Source organism: Cygnus atratus, chromosome 5 (assembly GCF_013377495.2).
Source record: "Cygnus atratus isolate AKBS03 ecotype Queensland, Australia chromosome 5, CAtr_DNAZoo_HiC_assembly, whole genome shotgun sequence".
Taxonomy (NCBI): Eukaryota; Metazoa; Chordata; class Aves; order Anseriformes; family Anatidae; genus Cygnus; species Cygnus atratus.
This window is the reverse complement of record NC_066366.1, coordinates 50,956,398-50,982,851: the sequence shown is the minus strand read 5'-3', so window position 1 is coordinate 50,982,851 and position 26,454 is coordinate 50,956,398. Positions and strand designations below refer to the sequence as shown.

The following is a 26,454-nucleotide window of genomic DNA, read 5'->3' as shown; positions in this document are numbered from 1 at the left end:
ACAGCTAGTGAAATGATTTCAATATCCTCAGCTGCCTTAATTCAGGTTTTAACTTCCAAAGGTATTGAGGGTGTTCAGCACCATGCAGAGATGTGCCCTGAAAAGAAAGCCAACCCCAAACTTTGAAAGTAGCTAAAATTCTGTTGTTTTAACTCACTTTCTGTTGGTACAACAGGAAGTGAAGGAAAGTATCTGCAACAGTTGCACTTCTCAGAAGTCTTTCCTGAGTAAAAGGACTCAGGCTGGAAAACAAAATGCCAGCAAATTTAATATCTTAAAGTCATTTATTTTCTGTTGTACATGCTTTCTGCACAGCAAAACAACACATGTATGTATTTACATGTTTTAAATTAATATTGTATTCTTGACAAGTCATAACATTTCCATATTTTACTTCTCAGTACCAAATACTCAAAATTCTCTTCCATTGCCCCAATAACCTCTGAATGGAGTTCCTTTAATTTAAAGATTGTGTGAACAATATGCTCATGAACGTGACAATGTTGATAACACTGGAAATAACAGAAAGGCTTGGAGTGTTTCATCATAGACGTCTAGGACAATATATAGAACAAACTCTAAAAATACTTATGATATAGGATTATACTGGATGATTAAATAAAACATATAGAAATTTTCAATAAATCATCTACAGTCATCTGCATACCATAGTTTTAATAGCACATCCACAAGCTTCTAGAGCATTTCTTTGGTTTAATTATTTGAAGATTTAATACAGACTTTCCAGCTTGAATGGAACTTTATTGCTCCATTCAAGCTCTGATGATTAAAGGCCATGCATTAACAGTCTGAGTTTAGTGATCTAACCAAACTCTATTTTTGGGGGGAGTTGTAAGGCTCCAGTTTTAAGTGCTCCAACTGGAAAGAAAGGCTCTGAGTTTCAGAAGCTTTTAGATCATCTCCAAGTTGGTTTTAGATCAAGGTTCCCATAAGTAAAAGTGCATCCTGACAATTCAGTACACTGAGTTTCCTCTGTGTGAAGTCATTTGATTTTTAAATCCAGTCTAATTTAGGAATTGATATTTTGTATTAAAAGCACTCATATTAACTCTATAAATAAAATTTAGGTAGTATTAGGGTCTGAAAATACCATTTTTGATTTCTCTGAATATTCAAAACTCCTATTAGCTTCAGTTAGATTTCTAAGGTAGTTAGGTGATGCTCTCCTCTGTATTCTGTTTCTTCTTGTGAGATTATACCAGTTGTACTGAGCATTTATATTTCCATTAAATAACATTATGAATATTAATTATGTTTTTGTGAACATTAAAAAACTAGTCTCTGAGCTGACATATAGGTATAAATGAAGATAGCATTTACCCACCCCAAAAGAGCTCTCCACAGTGAACATTTTTACCTTGTGGCAGAAAGAGTGAAGAGTCTCCTGCTACAAAGAAAACTCTACTGCCTTCATTAAGCTGGTTGAAATTTTCCTCCCTTATCTGCATTACCTTTTCTGAGCTATGTTCCATGCATACAGGCAGATGTAAATCTGCACCTAGCAGAGGCAGAGCAGTTGCAAAAAGGCACAGCTTGTAAATCAAGCAACCCATATTGCTTTGGAGCAGAGAAAGGAAAAGTCCAGAAGAGGGTCACACCTAAAAATCCATTTGAATAATAGTCCTACAGGATTCATTTAAACTTACATAAATATGATTCCCTCCTATAAAAACATAGTCTAACAAAACTGTACGGGTACCATAAGTAGTTGCACAACCCTGACAATAGCTTCTATACTGGGACTCTAATAAGACAACTGTATGTGCATTCAGACACTTATATTCCATGGAAATATAAACATTTCAAATGAAACATGCAAGAAATAAAATTCAGCCATGAAAACCATAAATATGCTACAAAGAATGATTCAAATGTGAAAAATGTCCATAACATTAGAAACAGTTCTCTGTATGAAGTTTGCATTAAGATCAAACCATTGGTTTTCCACAAATGATGAATGCTACCACGTGTTTATTCTGTGGACCCATAGCAGATGGATATTAGTGGAGACTGACATGTTTGATCCCTGCCCCGACTATGAACAAATTGTGCTACCGTGGTAATGGGAAAACAGACTTTTTCCTTGGATATTCGCTTGAAATGGAAGTTCTTAAAGTGTCCAGGGAGTTTTCTGCCTTCACAGACTGTGACTTTCTGCACCTCTGTGGGAGCAAGTTCTTGTAGAATTCCACAGCCTTCTTCTGGAAGTGCTTCCCGACTATAACGTATAGGACTGGGTTCAAGCAGCTGTTGCTAAAGGCGCAGTAGGTAGCTATCTGGGTCACAATGTCATTGATTTCTTCAAGACATTTCAAAGTTTTTGCCAAGGAGCAGATTGTATCGATGAATGTACTGATCTGGAATGGGAGCCAGCAAATGACAAACAGCAAGAGCACAGCGAAGACCAGCATGGTGGCTCTCCTTTCTGTCTGGATTAACTTCATTTTTTGTAATTCACTACTTCGTAGGGCCTTGATGATCTGGGTAGTGCAATAGGTAATTACACAGAGCGGGATCACAAAGCCCACAATATTCAGCAGGCAGTTGTTTGCAGGGTGCCAGTAGGGGGATGGATAAGCAAGAGAGCAGGCTGTGATGTTGTATTCTTTGTAATACTGTAGTTTTCGGAAGACCATCGCAGGTGAGCATATGAACAATGCGCACATCCAGACTACAAAGCTATTCCACTTGGCACAGACAGTTCGCCGCATCCGTCCCAGAGACATGGTTTTCACCAAGGCCAGATAGCGGTCAATGCTCACTAGCGTCAGAAAATAAATGCTAGAATAAAAGTTCATGTTGCTGACTGTGTTGACGGCTTTACAGAGGAACAGGCCAAAAGGCCACTGAAAATTATTAGAAATATTAATGGCCCAGAAAGGCAAAGAACAGACTAGCAGCAGGTCAGCAAGTGCCATGTTTGCTAGGTAAATTTCAGCCACTGTGCAGCGACCCTTGTGGAAACACAGTACGATAAGGACAAAGGCATTTTCTATTGCTCCCAGAATAAATATAAACCAAAGGAATCCAGGCTGAAAAGTCTGTAGCCATAGCCATGCATCTGAATTTATACATTTGTATCCATTCAGCTGATGAACTTCGGAATCATTGTGGAAATCTGCTGGAATGATTGTGAGCTCCTCGGTGGCCATAAGCTTGTAAAGATGTGTAACATTTTCAGTTGTGATGGTAACCATTTCTGTGCAGAGAAGAAAAAAAAAAGGTGAAATGAGATCATTGCTGCAAAAGACACAATGAGAAAAACTGGCTCTGCTTTTACCACTGTCCTAAAAATGTGGTATTGAACAGGCTCACAATTCTCTGGCTTGTTTTTCTGTATGCACCCTGCATGCTTGTAGAGGGTTTTAAAAAGCAAACTGCCATGGACTGTGCATTTGGATCAATCAAGGGGGTGAAACAGAAGGGATGAAGCAACAGTTGTCATTGTAACAAGCAGCTTAACTGAAGCTGGAAGAGAACATTGGCTGGCCTTTATTCACTAGAGCTACATTTTTTTTTCTTTATCTTTTCCTTCCTTCCTTTCCTTCCTTCCTACCATGGTAGGTGGGTTGGCAGGTTCGCAAAGATGGTGGCCATCTGGCTACAGTGAGCTAATTTGGGTGCAACAGCACAATCTGACAACCAGGTGCTATACTGTAAATATTCAGAACAGCCTAGGGTCTTACAGGGAGCTATTTAGTGGCCTAAATGTCAGATATGTGCTTAAATGTCACTAGGATTAAACAGTAGTTAAGTGTCCAGGTTTCATTTAGTGACATTAAAATGTTAACTGTGTTACCGGTATTGCTGTGTTTCTGAGATAATTAATGCTCAAGTACAAGACTGGTTTCCCAGTATGTATGTATAGTTCCCTGGACTAGGTGACAGTAAAACTGTTTTTCTTATTCCAGGTCTTTAAAATACCACAGTTTATATTATGGTTTGGTTGGAAGCTTTTCAGATGTATTTTTAACTAAAATATTTGTCTGATTCATCTGGTGAAAAGACAGTGAAAAGGGGACACATTTGTAATTCCTGGAAGGATGAGGTTCTCATTTGTTTTCTATTTACTGCATTTGTTGTTTGATAAATGTCAGTGCTGGATATGCACGTAGACATTTGGCTGTTAGATTCAGAATTCCTGAAAAATGATGGCCATATTCTGTGTATTTGTTTTGAATTAAGTACTGTAGTGCTTGGGAACCAAAAGCAAAGATCAAGATGGCATTTCACTACCTACAGTAGAGGCAACAACAAAGACTCTCTACCATAAAATTTATAGCACGGTTGTCAGGCAGTACAGGTCAACTGGATAGAATGGGCAAGTGGGACTGAGAACTTTGAAATACAGGGCAGTTCAAAAATAGATTAATGAGCACAAACCAAAATGACAGCAATGCACACTTCCAGTCTTTCATAACTTAAGCAAAGGACAATATTTGCATAAACTGGACAGTAACATAAATATTCTCATTCTCCAAGTTTATCTTTCCGAACCCAAAACTTTTCAAGCCCATATCTAACCGCAGGAACATATCTCTATCCTCTAGCATGTATCCTGACTCTTCATCCATCTTGTCCTTATTAGAACCACCTCAGCCTTGAGACACCTGTATCCTTTAGATTTCTGAATGTTTTCAACCAGCATCTGGAGAACGGGTTGGTGGCTGGTGGAACCAGTTTATTATCTATCATTACACATTGTAGACACCTGTCCAGTGACATATGCTTTTGGTTACACTGGTTATCTGGAGCTTTTAGGTCTTGAGGATATGGATTTATTTGTTCTATATTGAAAGCAAACACCGTATGCATTGCATATTATACAACATTGGAAATATTCTGATCTCTGTTTGTTATTCATCTTCCATGTGCAAACTGCTGCAGGTTGTAAATTTTTGTCTGAGCCCTTCCAGGCATCTGCATATACATGGCATGTTTCTGTGATTTTATTTGTTCATATTTCAGTACAATGTAGGATAATACCAAAAGATTCACTGAAACCTAGATATGCCTCATCTAGTGCTTCTGATTTATCCATTAGTCTGTATTGGATTGGTTTGACACAACCTTATTCTCGACATGCTTATATTGGCAGTTCCTTATCACTTTAATTTTCTTTATTGTCCTCTATATGTTGGTATATTGATTATTTATTATTATTATTTTTTAACCTATTTCCAGGAATTTTAAATGAGCATGACAGGTCTGTAAGTCCCTGGGTCCTGCACTCTGTGCCTTTTAATGGCAGGTATTTTTTTTTTTTTTTTACTCTCTCTGGGCTTCTGAAATGTCCCCGTTCTCCTTGACCTCACAGACACAAGAACAAAGATTTCCTCTCCTAATTCCAGAACACCAAAATGGTGGGTTATATAAAACCCTGCCATTTTGAGAGCCTCCATGTGTTCCTTAATTTGTTCTTCCTCAAATCACATTTATCAAATTGTTCAAATCAATCATCTTAAATATCAGTTTACAGTCTTTTCTGAGAAGATTAACACAGTAACTCAGCCAACACAGCTGTGATTAACACACAGGATTAACATAGCTACTGCAAAGAGTAGCTTCAAGTCTCTCTTTCTGTGTCTCATAGAATCACAGAATCATAGAATATCCCAAGCTGGGAGGGACCCACAAGGATCATTGAGTCCAATTCTTGGCTCCACACAGGACCACCCAAAACCCAAACTGTGTATCTGAGAGTGTTGTCCAAACACTTGTTGAACTCCAGCAGGCTTGGTGCTGTGACTGCTTCCATGGGGAGCCAGTCCCAGTGCCTGACCACCCTCTGGGTGCAGAACATTTCATAGAATGTCCTGGGTTGTAAAGGACCTTAAAGATCATCTAGTTTCAACCCCCTAGTTTCTCTGGGCAGGATTAACCTTTCCCTAACACCCAGCCTGACCCTCCCCTGTCCCAGCTCCATGCCGTTCCCTAGGGTCCTGTCGCTGTCCCCAGAGAGCAGAGCTCAGCACCTGCCCCTCCGCTCCCCTCGTGAGGGAGCTGCAGGCTGCCATGAGGCCTCCCCTCAGCCTGCTCTGCTCTGGGCTGAACAAACCAAGGCACCTCAGCTGCTTCTCATGTGTCTTGCCCTCCAAACCCTTTGCTATCTTTGTAGCTCCTTCTCCTGGCACTTCATGCTGTAAAAACACATAGGAAATTCTAATGGATGACCAACAGAAGGTCATCTGAGAACAGAAGATCTTGGGCAATACTAATGGCAGAAGCTGTTGCTTCTGCTGGTAGCGAGCTATGAACTGGTGGCAAGAATTAAGTGCATTATAAAATGTTTTCAGGTTGGATATCCACATATATTTAATAAAGCATTAATTAGTGATTCAGAGTCAAAATGACTATGATGTAGTTGGCAATTTCTATGCTCTCCGTCATAGTTATGACTAATAGAAAAACAATACCCAGGAATTATTTCTACAGCAAATAACTGCTCAAAAATGCCTATTGATTGATATTTTTCCTTTAATTCATCTCTTTTACATGATTGAGCTTTAGAAAGGAAAGCCCTAGAATTCTTTAAAATAAATTACTTCTATCACATTACCATGGTCTAAGAACAGTGTGCAGGGACTAAGTCCCGTGCTGTGGGGCTCCTGGATGACTTGCCTCCTTGGTTCTTACCTCAAGCACTTCCGTAAAACATTGGTAGAAATATGGGTGTGAACAGTATAAAATGTACAAATGATCATTACATACCTTATTTAAATGATTGCCTGGGGCTATTCTCTATAGCACAGGAAAGTCATTTAAACCATGTGCTTGCTGAATAAATTATGATTTACACAGCCACAATTTAGAAAAGAGATTTATGTCTATTTGCCATTATCTTATATTGCAATTCAGTGAAAATAAATGTAATCCCTTCACACAGCCTCTACAAACACTTTCTGTGCAATGCAAGGCAGTTTTAATGTCTCATCTGGGATCCTCAAAAAGATTTTATCTGATGATTTTGATATAAACGCTGCCCAGCTGAAGCAACCCACTTATTACTGAGATTATGAAGGACTGCTGTAGTGGGTTGAACTTGTCTCTGCTGAAGTTCACCTCCTACAGCTAGATACTTCTTGCCTGACAGTCACGTAAAAACATTGTCAGTCATTGCTTCATGTTGTTCCAGAATATTTTTTTTGCTAATAGTATTGGGCATAAATGGCAATGTTTTGGTAGCAGGAGGCTGCAGGGTGCTCTGTGTTGCAGACAGCCATGTCCTGCCCTGTGCAGGTGGCACCCAGCCCTGTGTCACCTTCAAACACTGACCTGAACACCAGAGGAGGGCTTTGAGGTTGGCTGACACAGTCATATGTTGGACAATGGCCCGATTCTGCCAATGCTGCAAATAATGTACCCTCATGGACGAGCTAGGAAAAAGGTGGTAATAAGCTGTAGTTGCTGTGCTGCTGGAGAGGGGAGAGGGACCCCAAAAGGTGATGGTCTGAAGTGCCATGGCCTGAAAGCTTTGAGGACTGGGCACAGTCATTAATGCCCCTTGGCTTTGCCTGGAACCTGGTGGGATGTCCTACTGTATGTACCATCCTGGGGGGAGCATATCAGAAGACAGGTGTGAGAAGAGCAGCAAGACAAGGATAATGCACAGAGTACAGAAGACTTGGAATAAGGGTCAGGTGAGGATGGAAAGTCTTCATGCTACTGCTGTACATGCTGGGCTCTATGGATGGTCCTTACTGAAGGAGGAGAAGCAGAATATGATAAAGCAAAACAAAAAGCCCTCTAAGGATCACGAGCTGTGAGCTGAAAATGCAAGCACAGGAAAAAAAGTCAGAGCTCAGTTGATGGTGTTACTCAATATGAATAAGCTCGAGGAAAGCTATGCAATTTTACTCCCCAAATGGGGAAATGCATCAAGTTAACATTTTTTCACAACCTGGTTTGGGTCTGGATGAAGTCTTGCAGCTACTGGATTAACACCTCTGAGAGTGGTATTAATCCTTTCTTGTACTATGCTAAACATTTGCTTCAATGCTAAGATACAGTGAGATATAATCTGAAAGAACAAGGGACAGACCAGCAGGCAGAAACTGTTGCCAAATGACCCCAACCTTCATGGCTACCTGTTGCCGCAGGATCAGGTTGGGTTAAGTGTAACCTGTGGTGTAAACAAGGGTATTTGAGACTAAGAAGGGGAGAAGAGGGCTATTTGGCTTAAGCTGGGCCAGAGCACTCAATGTTTGTTTAATAGTTTATGGAATAATTTTGTTTGGTATCCAGGTTAGGGATGAGGTGTTTGAGTTAACTGGCAAAAAAATGGCATAAAAATTCCCCGAGAGACTGTTTTGCCCATGGAAATACTTCTGACTACAAAGGTACTGGAATTACAAGCATGACGCAATATTTCAGACTCTGATAGTTTATGATCTCTCCTATTTGTAAATTATAGCCACATCTTGGTATGGTCAAATTGCCCACTGATTACATCAGCTAGGATTATAGGGCTGAAATGAGTCACTGCAGACGTCTATGCTTCCATCCCTAATTTATGCTTTCCTACAACAAACAACACTTCTTTTGCCCTCAAGCAAGAGTAGACACAGCTCAAATCAAAACAAGGGGCTGAGCATCCATGTGGTTATAGTTCAGTGAAGTGTCTTCGGTGTGAGCACTTGCCAGCTGCTGATGTTGTCCTGAGTCTATATAGTTAATCAGCATTTCATAGAGACAAGAACAATTTCCGGTTTCCTTTACTTTTTGGGATCACCATCCTGCTCTGAGTCTTTGCTAAATGTTCCCATATCCCATTGAAGTCAGTTCAAAGCATCTGGGGGCTTCCATAATTGGATTTCTCTATTTTTAGGAAAAAAAAATTGTCTGGGAATAATTTGAAAATTTGGTCATTCCCTCAGGATTTCTCTGAACTCTGGAAGTCCAGACAACCATTCCTGTTTTTTCTCCAGTATATACGTAAGGACTGGGATGCTGCTGGGAGCCTGTGTTTTAGGTCTTTGTGTACTGGTTTCTATATGCAACGATGTTCTGCCTGTTTTGTCACAGTCACCACGTGTTTGTGTGCTGAGGACAAACTCACGCATTCTCGACTAGGCAAGCTGAATTAGAACAAAAAAGCATCAATTCAAACAAAATCCCATCATGTACAGGAAACACAGACAATCCTGCCTGTGGCTTCTAAGAACTTTTCTTGCAGGCTGCGGCCTTGTGGTTCAGGTCCTGGTGCAATCTGTTGCCAAACCTCTCCCCAGAGCACAGGAGCACTGCTGCTGCTGAAGGTGCTCAGAGGAATATAAAATTGTGCCTGCCTCACAGACACAGAGAGCAGGCAGTGCAGGGACCCCTGTACATCTGCTTATTCTGATGATGCATAGTGGCACTGTGCAGAGAAACACACATATCTGCTTGGGAATGGCTAGGTTCCTGAGCTATTTATGTACATTTATTCACAGTTTCTCTCAGCAGGGTCAGCTAACTGCTGACACGTCACTTGGGAATGAATGCAGGGAACTACTACATCGCCTCCTGCTGTGTCACACTGTGCCCATGCCTCTTAAGACATGTCTACTTCTCTGAGCAGCGTAAGGCTTCTTCTCATCCACTAGTAAAATTTTATCAGGATGAAGGGAGGTGTAATTCACTTTTATTCAAGGCGAATCATGAACATTTCCTTTGCCAAGACAGTAGAATAAGTTCTCTTGTCACCAGAAACCTTGCTGCCTGGCTTGTTCTGCTTTGTTCAGCAGCAAGATGTATCTTGGCACTTAGATTTGAGGTCTTAGTTATTCTAGGTCTTATTTATTAGCATCAGCATAAGTGGTCATGATAACAGAGAACAAATTTTTAAATGAAAAAAAGCTGAAATATGTATACTATTATTACTATTGTAGCTTTGTTTGCTTAAAGAAACATCATTAAGTAATCTTATACACAGATTACTGCTTCTTAGCTTTGAATCACATAAAGAAAGAGGTATGTCTACATGAAAACCTCATCAGTGGTAAGAAGTTGAGACTGCTCATTGATTTATTCCTTCTGACTGTTTAAAATGCAAACGTTCCAGGATAGGATTTTGTTGTCAGCATCTTACTACAGCCTCTGGAATCATTACTTTGAAACCATAACAGTTACAACCATTTTGGTGTTTTTACAGGATACAGCTGATATCCGTTTTTCTTCCTGTATTAAATTAATAGGATACATGCAATGAACTCAGAGGAAAGGTATTTAAAGTAAACCAGCATTACCTGGACAAGCTTGTGGACAAATGCTATTGCAGAGGATTATTCCGCATCCGGATTGTTTCAGTTCCCTGAAATAAAATAATACTGATGATTACTCAGCCTCAGGACTCTTGCAGGCCACTTCAGGTAAGATTTTATGATCTCAGAATGTAAACTAAAATTCTTGTGAGATTGCATACTGTCAGTTTACGCCTCTCCTATTCCCCAAAAAGACTGTCCCTTGCTCTCAGATCTGCTGGAAACAATTGCGTAAGACCTATTTGGTGGTAGTGCCTGGGAGCTGGGTATCCAGAACAGAACTCCATTTCAGTGATACAGATTCAGAACAAGGGCCTTGTAAAGGCTAGATATGCCTCCCAGCTGAATTCCAGACTGAAGTCAGTAACATTCTTAACAATGTCTTATGATATCTGATTTAAGTGCTGCCAGTGGCCAAATGGTTTTCCAGATATATACAGCTTCATATAAAGCCAGATGATGGTGGCACAGAGGAGTGGAAAAGCTGGGAGGACAAACATAGCTTTGAGCGAGTGGCTGCATACTGAGAGGGGCACTGGCTCACTTCTGACATATGAGGCTTTAGAGATGGTGCTTTTTAAGAAGGCAGAGCAGCTACAGAAAGAAATAACAAAACACCCAAGGCCTGCCGTGGTCTCTCCTGTAAATCCCTGTGCAGAGCCAAGCCTGTTTTGATGCTATGTATTTTTGTGAGGTGTTGTCCTCCTGAACATATCTGAGCCCAGCTTGGGCAGCCAAGTATCCCTTACTGGTGCCTGTTAGTTTTGCAGCCTTACTTCTTCACACTGGTATAAATGCTATAGTAAAAGCAACAGAGGAGCTGCCAGAGATATAAGAAGATATAAATGTATCTGTCCGACACATCTGCTGTTACTGAAATGAGAAATAACAAGAATTTAAAAGATGTCATAGGTAAGGATGGTTCTCTGCAGCATGGTGCTTACAAGAAAACCTGTTTCCTGATGACTGTGGAAGTATTGTTTCCGTTTTCTCAAGAGCCAACATACAGGGTTAAAATTGATGGACTAAAGAAAATAAGAGGTGACGCAACTTCTCTGAACTGCCTCAATTGAGACCATCTGACAGGTCACAAATATTTGCCAGCTAAGGAGAGGTAGGTTTCATTTTTCACATTTGGAGGTTTTCCTTCCAGGACAATGTCTATTTGCAGGGAAAAGGGAGTTTTACTGTTTCTTTATTTAGTGTCATGTATGGCATAACAATCTCAATGCATATTCCTTTATCTGCACACCTACAAGTCTAGCAGGCCTGAAGAACATGTGATGGGATAGCCTAAGCAGAAGCTTTGCTCAGCAAGAAGTCAAAGGCATGTTAGAAGATCATCGTAATCTTCTGTGATGGACCTTATTCTTGGAATTTGTTGTCAACAAAAACACAGGCAAGACATACTCCTTATAAATTCTGTTCCTTCTCTGTAAAGCTTATTTTCAAAGCTTCTATTTCAACTTTTATATATACATCAATAACTGTGATAATTCTGACAGAGTATGTTATCTACGGGTAAAATAACTATAGCTGAGATGAAGAGCAGAACAGAATGGCTACACTTCTGTGAGAGCTGGTAGGAGGAGGAAAATATGAACCGGATCAGTGGGAATCACTGAACACAGGGTAATTGTATATGGAAAAGGGCCAATATCATTATGAACACTGTGTGTTTAGTCCAGATTTAGTGGTGGTATTCATCCTTTGATTTGATACTATCTGTTTTAGAAACTATTCTACTAAAAATGCACTCCAAAATGATACAAATGTCACACAAGTCCGATGTTGTTGCCATTCTGAAAGAACATTTTTGTTACAATAGTTTTATTTAATCTGAAATGAGAAATAGTGATTTTTAACATTAGAGTCTGGTCTAGGATCAGAACAGCAGGATCATCAAGTTTATCCAGCCATTAAATCATTCAATTTCAAGCTTGTCACCTTCAGAAATTTTAAAGACCCAACAGGATAAAGCCCTTAGTAGCATGGTCTGATCCCATCACTGGGCTAGATTTGAGCAAGAGGTTGGACTAGAGACCTTCCTAGATCCTTCCAACCTAAGATCCTTAATTTTTGCTTCTTGTGCTAATAGTTGAAACTTCCAGTTGGATTCAGGCCCACAAACAAAAGTAGAATTTTGGCAGTGAGTAAGTGAATGTCCTTAGGAAGCTATGGACGTTTTGGTGAAAGCACGGTGTGAACTGGCTTTTGCTAAATTTTTTGCTAATATCAGGACACAGCAGTGGCTTGTCCAAATTGGAGAACAGAGGAAAAGCTGACTTGTATTAACTGGGGGTTTCAGTGGGGGCAGAGGGGAGCCTGAGTGCCTAGGGAGCAAAGCTTGCACACTGAGGGGCTGAGGGGCGATGCTGGTGGTTGACATGTGCCCAGTTACATCTTCTGCTCTGGGTTGTTGTGTGATGCATGGGCTGTTGGAGCCATGTTTCAAGTGTGTACTATCTGTGTAGCACCAAAATATGTACTGTCACATTTACCTTTCTAATCTTTGGGTTGCTTCAGTTATCTCTTTAGATGGCTACGGGGAGAGGTGGAGGGAGATAAGGAGATCTCAGAGACTTGAGCTTCACTAACATTAAGTTAGTGAAGAAGGGGAGACGCATAAGAGAAAAAAAAATCTGTGATTTTGACAGACAGCAGCAGCCAGGTGTTTGTGAGGCCATTTGGGTGCTTTAATATGGGCATTTTGGAAAGTGCATTGTGTCTGGGATGTCTGCCTGAGGATGGTATATGATACAAGGTCTCTGAAAGTTGTGTTTTTCTGGAGCCACGTGAAACACATTGGAGTTCCTGAAAGAGCCCCAGACACTTTTGGGGTCCCTTTGCCTTTTGATGTTAGCACAAAGACTGGAGGGTGGAGGACATAACTCTGCTGCGAAACTAGCAAATCTTTGGGCTTAATAGGGTGTTATAAGGGCTATAAAATAGAGCATTGTGGCTGTAAAATGAAACGCAGAATCACAGCAAAAGAAGATAAAGAAAAGAGTCTCCTGGGAATGAGTCTGTTAAAACAGTCCAGATTTTAAGAGCTGAAAAAGAGAAGCTGCTGATTTGTTTCAGAATATAATAAGAATTAAAAAAATGAAATATGTTTATGCTTTTCAAGTATGGAAAAATACTTAAAATTTTAAAATATAGTTAAAATTTCTGTGTTTGAAATAAATGTAGTCTGATGTAGTGTTTAGCATATTAGACCTTGGCTTAATGTTGTTTTGAGGAATATTCCTGCTTCTTATCTTCTGGGACATTAGGAATGCTATGTAAAGTTGTGGTACCTTGGCAACAGCTGAAGAGGATGAGCTAGAGTCAAAGGTTTTTGTTTCTGATATTATGTCTTTCCTCTGAAAAAAAGGTATTATCTATGGGTAAAATAACAGAAGAAAAAAACAAACCTGCCTTAGTACATTTATTTTTGCTGACTTTCTGACCTCTTTAAAATCTGCATGTTCGTAACACCTTCCTCATTCCTGAGAATGCTGTATTCCTCAGAGTTGACTTAAATTCCATCTGTATTTTAACTTTTCATAACTATATTAAGAACAACATAAGCTAGAAATATTCAGCAAGAAATAACTCTTAAAATTGTAATTTCTGTTGTAGAAATATTTTGTCCTCTTTCCCTGAAGCATGGAGGAGAGAAAACACGTTTAGTTAGAAAGGTAATGCCACAGAGCTCTGATATATTGCTCCTTTTGTAACATTTATAAATGTCATGTATTAATGTATTGTTCACTAGCAATAACATCACTGAGAGCAATTTACAAATGTGAGTGGACTCAGTCGCTGAGAAATCTTTTTTTTCTGTGAAAAGTTCTCACATGAGCTGTCGTGAGGCTACATGACCTACACCCAGTCAGTGATGAGCACAAGGGCTAGGTGTGACTAACAAGGTGCTGTAAAGATTTAGTCATGGTCTTGCTATATGTATTAGCTTACAGAGCAGTTCTTTGAAGCTGTACAATTCCTCTTGTATGGAAATCTTTCATGGATATGGGATTTCAGAAAGCATCCCTGAAAAGAACTGCTATTGATGATAAAGTGACTGAGAATGTTCCTCTGGCAGGGAAAGGCTGCATCAGAGCTTTGTTAAATTAAAAAGTGGCCTAAATCACAAGGAAGGGTATAAGCAAATAAATAGTCAAAAATGCCTAATCGTCATGGCAAGGTGCAGGTTGGACAAAGGAATAAAATATGACGGTAAATCCCTCAGCACCACCACTACCACTACTCCTTAAAACTTCTGCTAATATTTGAAATGCTAATATTGTCTTTGGCAATAAAACTAAGTGAGGTCTGTAACTGTGGGGGCATCAAGAACTGAGTATTTGATGGTGATGTGTGCATAGCAACCAATTCCCTAGTTTAAATTAAGACTTGAATAAATGGTTTACCATTTTGTTTTCCTGTTTCCTGGAGATTTCCTTTGTGTTAATGGTGAACAGCTTTTTCCTTCTCTTTTGTATGTGATTGATTGGCAAACACAGTAGAAAACTTTCTGTACTTGTTCAGCAACATTTACCATAGCACTTAGTGAGCAGAGAAGGAAGATGGATTCAAAAACTAACTACTCTGAAAACAGAAATGATCACTTCCTTTCTTGCTCTCCCAGAACACATTTCAGTGTCTGCTGCAGAGAAATTCAAACATCTCTGAGGAGGTTTAAGCTGTTCTGTCTTACTAAGTTATTCTTTTCTCCATCCTCAGCTTTCTCAACATGGTATATACCTAGGGAGGAGCAAAGTGTATGATGCTCTAAAATCTAAGTGCTAATCAAGCATAAGCCAAGTTGTTGCCATCTTCATAGTCATTGGGCAGATGGGAGACCTATATCCAAGTCTCTGCTCTGCCTAACTTGGAACAAGGTCTTGAACTCAGGTGATCTACATGCCTGTATACTAAGATACCACAAGGTCATTGAATAATGTTGATTGAGACTATTCCTCTTGATGAAGCTATTTCAAATTAATATAAGTACCTAAATAATTGTTGAAGCAGGGTTGTGAATGTGATTCTTCCGTCTCTAGAAAATGTCAGCTGAAATGTTTATAATGTCAATTTTGCAATTCTTTCCCTCTCTCCTTGTGACTAGTGAATTACATTCTGGGAGTTCTCAAGTCTCTTTAATCTTCTTTAATTCTCCAGGAGCTTAATCCTCATGGACCCCTGCACTACTGGATGTAATGCAACTCTACTCCAGGACTGGTGTCAGGAGTAGCTTTGTGTCTCTGTGAACCAAGATGTTCTCTGATTCTTTTACAGCAAGGCACATTACTCTTACATGATGCTCTCAAATCACAACTGAATTTACACTTCTGTGTGCACTCTGTGTGTTTGCTCACAATGTTGTGAAAACTGTGACAGAAAATATTCAAACAGGAGAAAACTGACTACAAACTCACTCTGCAAAGTTGGCAGGATATCTTGTTCTGTTCTTTTTGGCATTCGCCATATGAGAACTGTGAGTGAAAGTTGGGAAAAAAAAAAAAGAAAAAAAAAGAGAGAGAGAGAAAGAGAGACTATAAATTTTCTCTTTTTTATGAAGTGAAATAAAGTTCTGCCATGTTGTGATAGGTTCAAAGGAGGTTGAACCTCCTTCCCTAAGCACTGCAGGAGCTTTGGGAGTTCTCTGTTGTATGAGAAGGGCTTGCTGTACCCCATCACCACTACAAAATACAAAGATGTTGGTGTGCTAATGTTGTGAGACCTGTTTGATATCCATTGCAGGAGTCTGATGTCATGTGAAATGGCAGGTCTGATGGTATCACGCTGTACAATGCAGCTATCAAGCAAGTGGCAGACAATACCTTGAGCCCGGTGAATAGCTGAGGTAACCTGCATCCAGTGATAAAGAAAAATGCTTCTGACTTTATCAAGAGTTTGTAGTTTGTACAGCAAGATTATATTTCTTTGTTAAAGTAAGCATTTCCTGTTTCAGAAAGCAAGCTTTTCTGAAACCCAGATGGATCAAAACTATTGCAAGTGCCATGCTGAAAACAGCTACGCTGGAGAAGACATGAATTTTCAGCTGTCTAATGACAGTTCTTGAGAGGGCTGGGAGAACTGTTCCTAGGATAGATCCTTAGAACTGGTCTTGGGATTCAACTAATTAAATAGTTATGTGGCTGAAAAGTAGGAGAGCGCAGATGAAGCATACCAGTGACATAAATTGCTTGATATCTTCACTACAGAAATCAGTGGGAATATCCTGCAGAAAGCACTGGACTATACCAGCAAAGCAACAGAGTTGGAATAATAAAAGGAAAAAAATGTAAGTTCTGAAGCATTTGTGTTCCCCAAGAAAATGGAGTAATTGATTCTCCTTTATTTGCTTTGCTTTAGTGGAGACACAGGATTTGCTCGGCAGTGTACGAAACTCCACTTAAGTCTCCCTCACTGAGGAGTACATGGATGTCCTCTTCAGCTCTGGTTTCTTGCATCGCTCCTACCAGGCCTCCTCAGCTCTGCTTAGCCACTCCTTTCTCCTATCAATTGAAATACAGCTCTTTTCCCTGGTTAGCAGCACTAAGTTCTCATGACTAGGCAAAATGTGAAGGCCTAATGGCCAAATAGTATTTACCAGTGTTGCTCCCTTTTTGCACTATTTAATGGTGAGATTTGACTTTCAGATGAACTGGATCTGTGCCCTGAAAGCACTTTCCTTCTAGCACCTTGAGAACATTGTAACAGCCATTTAGAATAAAAGGCAGATTTGCCATCTCTAGTGCTGCCAATTGCTAACACGTTTACAGAGTTGTCAGTGGCGTTTGCAATAATGCAGTGTTTCCTGCACGTTTGCACCACTGGCTCTCACAACCGTGGCTTTTGAGAAAACGCTGTCTCCCATAGCTAAGTATGTGTGGCTGACTGGTTGCGGTGCCTACAATGCAATAGCAATTTCTTGGACAGCTGCTGCTTTCATTAGTTCTTACCATATAGGCAACTGATTTTGCTCTAGAGTTGATTCAGGCTGTGCTGCATTGTGCAGCAACCTAAAGGATGTTTTAAACTAATATTTTGTCTGCAACTACAGATAATTATCCCCACCAGGAGCTGTAAATATTGCAGTTAGTATTACGTTTTCTATCATTCAGTCACATACTCATGGCTCTGTGCAAGGAGCGGATTCCTTAGTGCAGGCAGCCATCTGAGGCATCACAGTCAGAACCTGTCCTCTTTATAACAGAATGTCTTGGGTTCTCTCAGTGGGTTCTCTCCATGAAAATAATATGTAGACAGCTTCATTCAGTAAAGGCTCACATCAGGCTCTGACAACAGAATAGGCTAGAAAGTATGATTAAATATATAATGGTTAATTAAATTTACAGCATTCATTTTAAGCAGGTAGAATATAGTGGAGATTATATTTATCCAGGTTGTTTAATTTAGTGCTTCTACACATGTGCTTCTTAAGACAGTCTCAGTTTAATTCAGAACATCTGACTACATCTATAGACCTATCCCCAAACCTACATTATCAAATTATTAACTAAAATTTCAATCACTTGAAAAGCCTGACTTCTCTAATAGACCATCCCAGTAGACAATCTCCAGCATTACTGATTTGTGTCATGGAAGGCAATACAAGTATGACACGATATTCATTGTCTAAATAGCAGGTGATCTTTACTAAAATAATTGGTGTTTGTTCCCCTTCCCTTCCCTTCCCTTCCCTTCCCTTCCCTTCCCTTCCCTTCCCTTCCCTTCCCTTCCCTTCCCTTCCCTTCCCTTCCCTTCCCTTCCCTTCCCTTCCCTTCCCTTCCCTTCCCTTCCCTTCCCTTCCCTTCCCTTCCCTTCCCTTCCCTTCCCTTCCCTTCCCTTCCCTTCCCTTCCCATTCCTTTTTATACTCTCTGAAGAACTCCTAAAAACAGAGTATAGCAGTGCAAGCACTGATGAATTCCCTTCTCAAGGAGAAGAAAGTCTGGAGCTTCTTCAGTTCAGTGATGAACTTCGGAAAGCCATTTTGCCTTGCCCTTCCTAGGTCAAACATGTCCTGCTGTGCTGTCACTTGGGCAGCTGGGACAGTCATTTCATATTATTTTTATGTTTCTGCTCCTGACTTAGCCAACACACGAAGCATTTGCACTTTTAAGAGGTCACTTTTCAGATACCAGGGTTAAAAATTACCACAGTCTATCACAGAGGAAATCTCAAAAGTAGATGTACATACATATTTAAAATGGTGAGAGAGAGGGAACTATAGTGAACCTCAGACTGCATTACAATTACTTTGACATACAGAGCTGATAAAATTGGATATGCACCCTGGCCCCCCCCCCCAAAAAAAAAAGAAAAAAAAACAGTTTTTCAGCTGAAAACCCAGAACACCAATGACAACAATTTTTATGTGGAAATGCACCATGTTTCTATTGGCAGAATTAAGCATTCAAATAAATATTGATAAGGATATGGTGATTAACTAATTTGTACAAACATTCCTGCAGCTTTCAACTCTGAGTGGTCTGGAAGGCTCAAGATACTTCTCCAGCTGAGAAGTGGTGTGATTTACAGCGCCAGCTTATGATATCCAGTGTTTGGATTACGATTTTGCTTTTGCCTTTTCATGCTTTGCCAGTGTTCCAAAATTAAACCATGTGTTAATTTGTTGTCTCCACTTTGCTAGCAACGAGAGATGTCGGAGACTTGCTGGAACCCGGTGCAGACAATCTGTTTTTCACTCTGTATCCATGGGTTTTGAGCACAGGTGGTTACCAGGAAAATTTGTCTATCTGCTCTTTCCAGAATATCAGTGTCAACACAAAAATATGGTAAGAATTTTGTCAGAGAGATTCTCTTATTATATGCCACAGCTCCTTCAGAGAGTTCTTGTACCCCAAGCTAACAAACGCAGAAATACGTCTAGGCTGGAGCAGTCACATGGTGTTAGGTTGTCACTGGGTGGCTTTGCAGCCTGACACAAGATCAGAGACATTTTCATGTTTGCTCAGTGTTAACAGTTCATTGATCACACCTTACCATGGGTCATCCCCCCTATTCCTGCAGTGGGGTAGGATTTTTTTTTTTTTTGTTAAATATCAGAAGAGGGGAATTGTCTTCTTTTGTTGAAAGGACTATCGAAACAGAAAGTTTCTGGTGAAACTTATTCTAAAAGAAAGTTTTTTTTTTTTTTTTTCACAAATGATTTGGAAAATTTAACAGGAAAGATTTTAAAGATGTAATTTCTGATTCTGAGCAATGGAGGAGACATGCTGACAAGAAGCTAATGGCTTAGCATGAGACCCAGATTCACTCTTGCTCTGTGTGGCCATCTAAATAGTTTATTATCTTTACAAGGTGGAACAGCCCCAGCAAACAGTGAGAATGAAAGAGAACAACTCACTACAGCATATCTCCCTGTCACTTGTTTTAGAGGAAGATGCCTCATTCAAAATCCCTAATTTGTGATGCCCCTTCCCAGACAGATTTCTTGTTGAATTCTAGATGGGAATTTCATTTTTTTCTTTCTTTTTTTTTTTTTTTTCCAGTTTTCATGTGAAACAGAAATGCTTTCTTCTGACCAGATTTGTTAATTTTGAAAAATATTCTTATTTAAGTGAATCATGTCTCCTCTGGACTTGTGTACCTCTACTTTTGCAACCACTACAGCACATAACGTACTGTGTGGTAGTGCATGCAATAGTTTTCTGCAGTATGCAGAAAAAGCTCATGGCAGAATGTCAGGTCAGGAACAAGTGGAGAGAAAGTGAGAGGATGCCAGTTCTGGAAGAGAACATAACAGTGCTGAAGTAAACATAGGAGAAATGCTGCTAGTTGTGAGAAAGGAAGGCTGGAGGGAAGGAAAGGAGGGAAGAAAACTGAGGTTTAATCTCCCAAAAGGGAAAATGGTTTAAAGACATATAATGACTAAGGATTCCTGTCTGAGTCAGATATATACCAAAGTAATGAGAATTTCGTATGGGAATGTTGTTCAAACTGTCATAAAGCCTAGATCTTTTACACAGTTTGGATCCTGCTCTTACTTCACTTCAAAATAGTCCAAAATCTGAAATTGTTTGATTCTGGTATTTAGAGTCAAATCTTTCTTCAAATTTTTTAAAGCTGTTTGACCAGATATTTCATTTATCCCAAGCTAAAACTTATTAATGTATTCACTCTCTCCCCGCCCCCCCCCCCTTTTTTTTAAACAGGCTCAAAAGTGCAGTGCTAAATACAACAGTAAAGCTGTCTGTAGTGATCCACAACACAAAGTGTAGCAGAATGAAATTCCAAATGTCTTACTCTGTACTGTAATCACGGTTCAAATGCCAATTTGCAGACCAACTCTGTTGTGAAAGAAAACAAATTGCTGTCTTGCATTTCCAAAAAAAAGACTGATATTTCCAAAATTTTGCAGGAAACACCCCTGAAAAAATGACTCCGCTTCATTACTTCCCCTTCCTTCTAGTTCTGGGAAATGCTCCTTCTGCTGAGCCAGCTAGCTGGAATTTCTTGGCTATAAGGTGATATTTTTAATGAAAAAAGGTTTCTCAGTGGAATGATGTAAGTAGAAGTTAAGAGTACACAATGCATATATTATGCTATATATACATATATATATATATATTTAACAGGGATGTCATAAATCAAAGTCTCCTGTGAACAATATCCCAGCTGTTCATGAATTGCCTTCTTCTCTGATTCATTAGGACTGTTTTGATCAGGGTGAAATAGTACAACTTTGAAAATAAACTTGCAAAACACCAAGGATAAAAGAAAAGAGTAGAGCCATCTAGAAAGCTCTCAAGTTTTAAACCAGTGCCCTTGTTTTTTTAAACTTCTTTCTTCATTACTTGATTCTGTTACTTGTAAATCGCTACAAAGAATGAAGATTTGTGAAAAGATAATTGCTCTTATTTGTTTATCTGCCCATGAGGGATAGTCCCAGATCCTTACCACTTGGAAATTTTGGCATTAACTAGAATGATGATCCTTGAGGATCCTAGAAAAATGATCCTTGCCCAATCAAAGAGAAGAAATAAACCAACTTAGCAGCCTTGGTTGTAATAGAAGGACACCTCGTATGAAGAAAGACTGGGAGAGCTGAGGATATAAAGCTTGGAGAGGGAAGGCTCTGGGGGGACCTCATTGCAGCCTTTCAGTACTTAAAGGGGGCTTATAAAAAAGATAGAGAGCGACTTTTTACATGGGCAGGTAGTGATAGGACAAGGGGGAATGGTTTTAAACTAAAAGAGGAGAGATTTAGATTAGGGGTTACGAGGAAATTCTTCACTCAGAGGGTGGTGAGGCACTGGCACAGGTTGCCAGAGAAGCTGTGGATGCCCCATCCCTGGAGGTGCTCAAGGCCAGGCTGGACGGGGCTTTGGGCAACCTGGTACGGTGAGAGGTGTCTCTGCCCATGGCAGAGGGGTTCAAAGTAAATGGCCTTTAAAGTCCCTTCCAACCCAATCCATTCCATGGATATATGATGATGATTCTATGATAATAGAGTGAAGAATATAGCCTGTTTTAGGGAAAGACTGCTGGAGAAGATAAGAGGTGCATGCAGACCTGAGCTAAAACCTAGTGTCAATATTTTCGATATTTCTGTCCTCCCACTTGTTTAAGGATCAGGTGCACCTTTGAATTATGTCAGCTTCACAGCTGCTTTTTGTAGAAAGGCTCAGGAGCTCTGATGAACTGCTCCCAGCTTTCTGGCCTGCCTGTTGTCTGCAAGCCGTTTACCATCTCATCAGGAAAGTGTTGCTGCAGGGTGTTCTGCATGTGTGTGGGCAGATGGCTCACACCGCCCTTCTGGAGGGAATGTGCTGCCCATTTTTATGCCCCATGGCTCCTCAGAGCAGCAGAGCTTCAGCCAGTCAGTGAGCTGATCACACAGCCATGACAAAGGGAAAAAGCCCCTCCAGGCTCACAGGGGTGCAACTCCCAGACAACTTGCAGGAACACTGCAGGAGGAAAACCAGCTACGGCCAGTTCTGCCTCCGGACAAGCGCATGTAAACGCCATTAATATAAAAATCACCTCAACCTCAAACCATAGCTTGCTGTCCTTATTACTGAGTTTATCTCAGATAATGTGAGAGGGAGAAATGGATTTCTGCATTTTGGCACCTTCATCCTCTGAAATTAGCCAGAGCTTGAGGTCTGGCTTTGTTCCAATGCTGTCACTGCACTGACATACCTGAGTGTGCAGGGCTTAGCACCGGCAGCTCTGCAAATCTGAATGATAAGATTTTTTTTTTTTTTTTTTTCAGGGATCAAAAAAAACCAAGCCCAACCTTGATGAACTGAGTTGAGGAGTTAACATACAAGGGAGGTAAATATAGCACAGCAGCAAAAGTAAGTCAAATCTACCACTCTGGCAAATTTGCATAGTTCTGAAACATTTTGCTGAAGTTATAGAGTTTCTTTTCCATAATGTCAGAGTGCTCCGGGCTTGCTTATCATCAGACTGAAGATAGCATGCTTTCAGCAGGCAACTTCACTCCTTGTGTTTTTTTTTCTGGTCTGTGTCTCATTGGTGTCTGTTCATCAATATCTGGGGCTTGCAGTGGGGTGCTGGACCATGACCAGGGTTCCTCAGCCCCATCGTGCTAGTATTACTTCTAAGTGAATGATATGTCATCATACTATCAACTGTGGTTGGCAGCCGGTGCAACTTTGTCTACGGGAAGACAGCAGCCTGCGGTCTGCGTTTCGTGTTCTTGTTGCATTGCTCATCCTGTTTCCCCACTGCGGTTGTGCCCACTCATCTCCAGGCTGTCATGCTATAAGGCTGCCCTCTCCTCTCTCCAGAGCTGGCTGGGACATCTCGCTGTTTCCCTTATCGGAGCCTGACCTCATGGGGAGCTGGGTAAGGGGGCTGCAGTCTTTGAACAGGGTTTGCTGTGAAACTGTACCCTGAGCCTGTGTCGTATTTACTCTTCTGTCAGGTTAATGTTATTGGCAGGGATACACGCACAAAGGATGGACCCTCCTGCAGCTGTGCTAGGAGAGGAGCTCGCCCTTGTCTGCTGTCTGGTCTCACAAGGTGAGGACTTGTTTGGCAATAAGAGTGTAAAGCCTTGCTGCCTCACCTCCCCCCAGTCTGCCCCACCAGTGTTCTTACTTTTGTGCCATAGGACACAGCCCTTTTGCTAGTTTCAAAACTACTCATATGGCAACATTAGCTCAGGAAATAGGTCCACTTTAAGCAAAAATCCCTTGACATTACATTTAAACTTTCTCTGATCAGAAACACCGTGCAGCAGCATAAGGGGCAGAAGCAGGAAGCAGAAGAAGAGTGGCAACTCTGCTCATCCATACTGCTGCTGAAGCCTGAGCCCCCCTGGGAAATGCAGCCTCAGTGGTGCTGGGGGCTAGCAAGGAATGGCTGAAGCAGTTATCACTTTGCTTCTTTTGTGTATCAAGAGATAAAATCAGGTGTGGCTGAATGGAGAACAGTAGGGTCAGAAATTTGGAGAGGGGCATCCAGCCGAAGGGAGAAGCTGGCTGAGCTCTCCCCTGCCGGCAGATGAGCGTATGGGTTGGCAGCTGGAGACTTCAGGCTGGGTTTGGTCTTTAGCAACTGCACCTTCACCCAGAGCCATGCCGGCTGCAAAGGAAAGCTTCTGCCTCTGCTTCAAGGCACTGTGTTTGTTGGCAGTCCTGCACTGGCCAGGCAGAGATGCAGCTTTTGATCTTTGCGTATGTAAAATCTGAAGTACATGAGGAAGAAAGACCAACATTTAGATAAGGCTAGGGAAACCCAAAAGCGTGGAGAGTAGAGGGGGAGTTTTAAAAACCATGAATGACAAGAGAACAAGCCTGGCCTATGTGTAACTTTTAAAGAAAAAAATGAAGGTTTTAACTAAACGACATTTTGACAGAAAATATTTATTCTCTCTCTCTTTTAAACTTCATATTGATTAGCATTGCTAATGACTTCAGGTGTACGTTTGTTGCTGACTTGGCTACTAGGAAGGAATGTGTTTGTTTTGAAAGCAAAGCTCTGTTTGCTAACACGTTTCCCTGGACTTGCTGTAAGACTTTTTTCCTACTGTGACTTTGAAAACGGGGGGATTTGGGTTTCTAAGAGCTTTTTGCTCCCTTCTTTCCATGAAAAGCAGACTATCTAAAGCTGACTGTTCTTAGGCAGTGAATTTTAGACTCTTCATAATCGATGTACTAAAATTCTCCCAAATTCCTCATTTTCTGTCTGGGAAAGGACTTTGAATGTTGTAATATTTACTCTGAGAATATAGCTCAGATTTATTTATTTATTTATTTTAAGCTGTGTTCCGGTGCGGTGATGAGATCGTTATTTCAGGAAGCTCTAACTCAGGAGGAAAGGCAGGTTTTTTTCTATGGGTTGGCAGTACGAAATGTTCAGGTAACTCTGAGTAACACACTTAATCCTGTTCCAGCATGTACAAGGCTCAGCGGAAAACTGACAGAACTGTTCTGGAGATGACTCTGCTCTGGCTATTCCAAAGTCTTTATTAACTTAGGGACATTTATCTCTTCTCTCTGAGTTTGTACTGTTTGCGCTGAAAACAAGACAGGTATATTTAGAAGTCTGTGACTGATTCTGAAGTGTGAAAATGCTTCTCTTCATTCTTTTCTTAAAGACTGCGTGTTTCCAGAAAAGAACAGACAAGATAGAACTCATATGACTGATATTACACAATATCCTGATGCTTCATTCTTACAGATTCTGTGGTAAAAATATATTTTTTTTTCTAGCTCTGTTCAAGATTCTCTAAGAAAATATGTGCACTGTTCAAGACAAGAATATCCTCTAATCTTAGGAGATAGCATCTGTAAGATTACACATAATGTATCAAATTCAAGGCTTCTAATGACAAACTGAACTCTCTTGGTTGCATGGCTATTTTGTTATTACCGTTATTGTGCTCAAATTGCTGCTTAACATACCGAGTAATAGAAAATTAGCAGCTAAAAGAATAGCATATATTTCAACCTTTAGTCTTTCTGTTACAAGATCATAATTACAACTCCAGTTCTAAGCTTGTATTTATATTTAACATCTTATAAATCATGCTCTTACTGTATTTTTTCATTTGAATACAAATGTTAGAAGGAAACAAATAATGTTCAAATGTCAACTGAAACTTTTCTTCGTATGTTACACAAGAAATAACTTCAAAAATTTTTTTTATCCATTTAGTCAGTATAGATGAGACAGGTCAGAAGTGTAAGGTATACACACATCCACATTTCTTGAGTCACAAAGTTGACAATCAAAACAATAAACAGAAAAGAAAAAAAAAAAGTACAGGGAGTACAGGAAAGAATTGCCTCTGCTTTTTCCTTACTACTTAGTAGGTAATTTTTCAGCTGAAAATAAAGTTGACTGTTCACACTTTCTGATCTTTTATAAGGTGAAACAATGGTGCAAATCAGATGCCTTCTGCACAGAATAAATCATGTCCCTTGGGTAACCCACACCAGATTGTCCCTGTGGCAGGGGAAAAGCCCTGTCTTTGGCATCTTGGGTACTCTGAAATAAAACTTTTTTTCTTTTCTTTTCTTTTCTTTTCTTTGGAAATGCTACACCTCTGTGAAACCTGCCAAGTTACCAAACCACATCAGCAATAATAATTTTACTTCTCCTTGTTCCTGGAATGCTAATAACATTAGTACTCTTGTAATTGAAACAGAAACATATTAAGAATTCAAGAAGTGGTTTCAAAAAGCAGCACTCTGTACTGAATTTAAATGACAACTTTTCATATGAAAAAGAAGTGGAAACGCATACCTTGACTGTGAATTCAGCACTGAACAGGTACAAGCGAGGGAGTGCAACACTTCTCAGAGAACAGTCACGCTCCTTCTGTTGTATGAATGAGTCTAACTTCTGGTTTTCTGCCCCTCCCTGAACAGAATAGACTCATCCCCTTTTGATGACATCATATTCCTGGATTTTCTGCCTTGCTATATTTTATTTCAGAAGCAAAGCTTGTCTACTCTAACCAACATGAGACCACTCTTATTTGACTATGGGTGGTAAACTATACAAATCAAGTTAAAATAAAGATTTGACACAGTGTGTATAAAACAGCTACATGTGTTTGAACAAGAGCTTCCAGAAATGTGTGTGCATAAATATGTATGCAGACATACACAAACCTGACCTTTATTGTGGGTGATGTCATGTGCATTACTTTTACCAGTGTTAGACATGATCAACAGTTACACAAATTAACTTCTT

General features: G+C 40.2%; 1 protein-coding gene across 3 annotated transcripts; it reads right to left on the bottom strand.

Moving 5' to 3' along the window:
- Positions 1-26,102, bottom strand: BDKRB2 (bradykinin receptor B2). Of its 3 annotated transcripts, XM_050711050.1 has the most exons (4): positions 26,002-26,093; positions 17,386-17,567; positions 10,248-10,312; positions 1-3,220 (listed from the first exon to the last, which is right to left on the bottom strand). In XM_050711050.1, the coding sequence occupies exon 4, from the start codon at positions 3,216-3,218 to the stop codon at positions 2,073-2,075; it is 1,146 nt and encodes a 381-aa protein (XP_050567007.1). In that variant the 5' UTR covers positions 3,219-3,220; positions 10,248-10,312; positions 17,386-17,567; positions 26,002-26,093; the 3' UTR covers positions 1-2,072. The 3 variants fall into 3 exon arrangements, with proteins under 3 accessions (XP_050567007.1, XP_035395568.1, XP_050567008.1); XM_035539675.2 differs by lacking the exon at positions 17,386-17,567 and having other exon boundaries at positions 26,002-26,102; XM_050711051.1 differs by lacking the exons at positions 10,248-10,312; positions 17,386-17,567 and having other exon boundaries at positions 26,002-26,096.
- Between the last annotated feature and the right edge of the window lie 352 nt (positions 26,103-26,454).

Bases quoted from the DNA above. Each gene is read 5' to 3' on its own strand.
- BDKRB2 (XM_035539675.2), bottom strand. From the start codon at position 3,218: ATGGTTACCATCACAACTGAAAATGTTACACATCTTTACAAGCTTATG.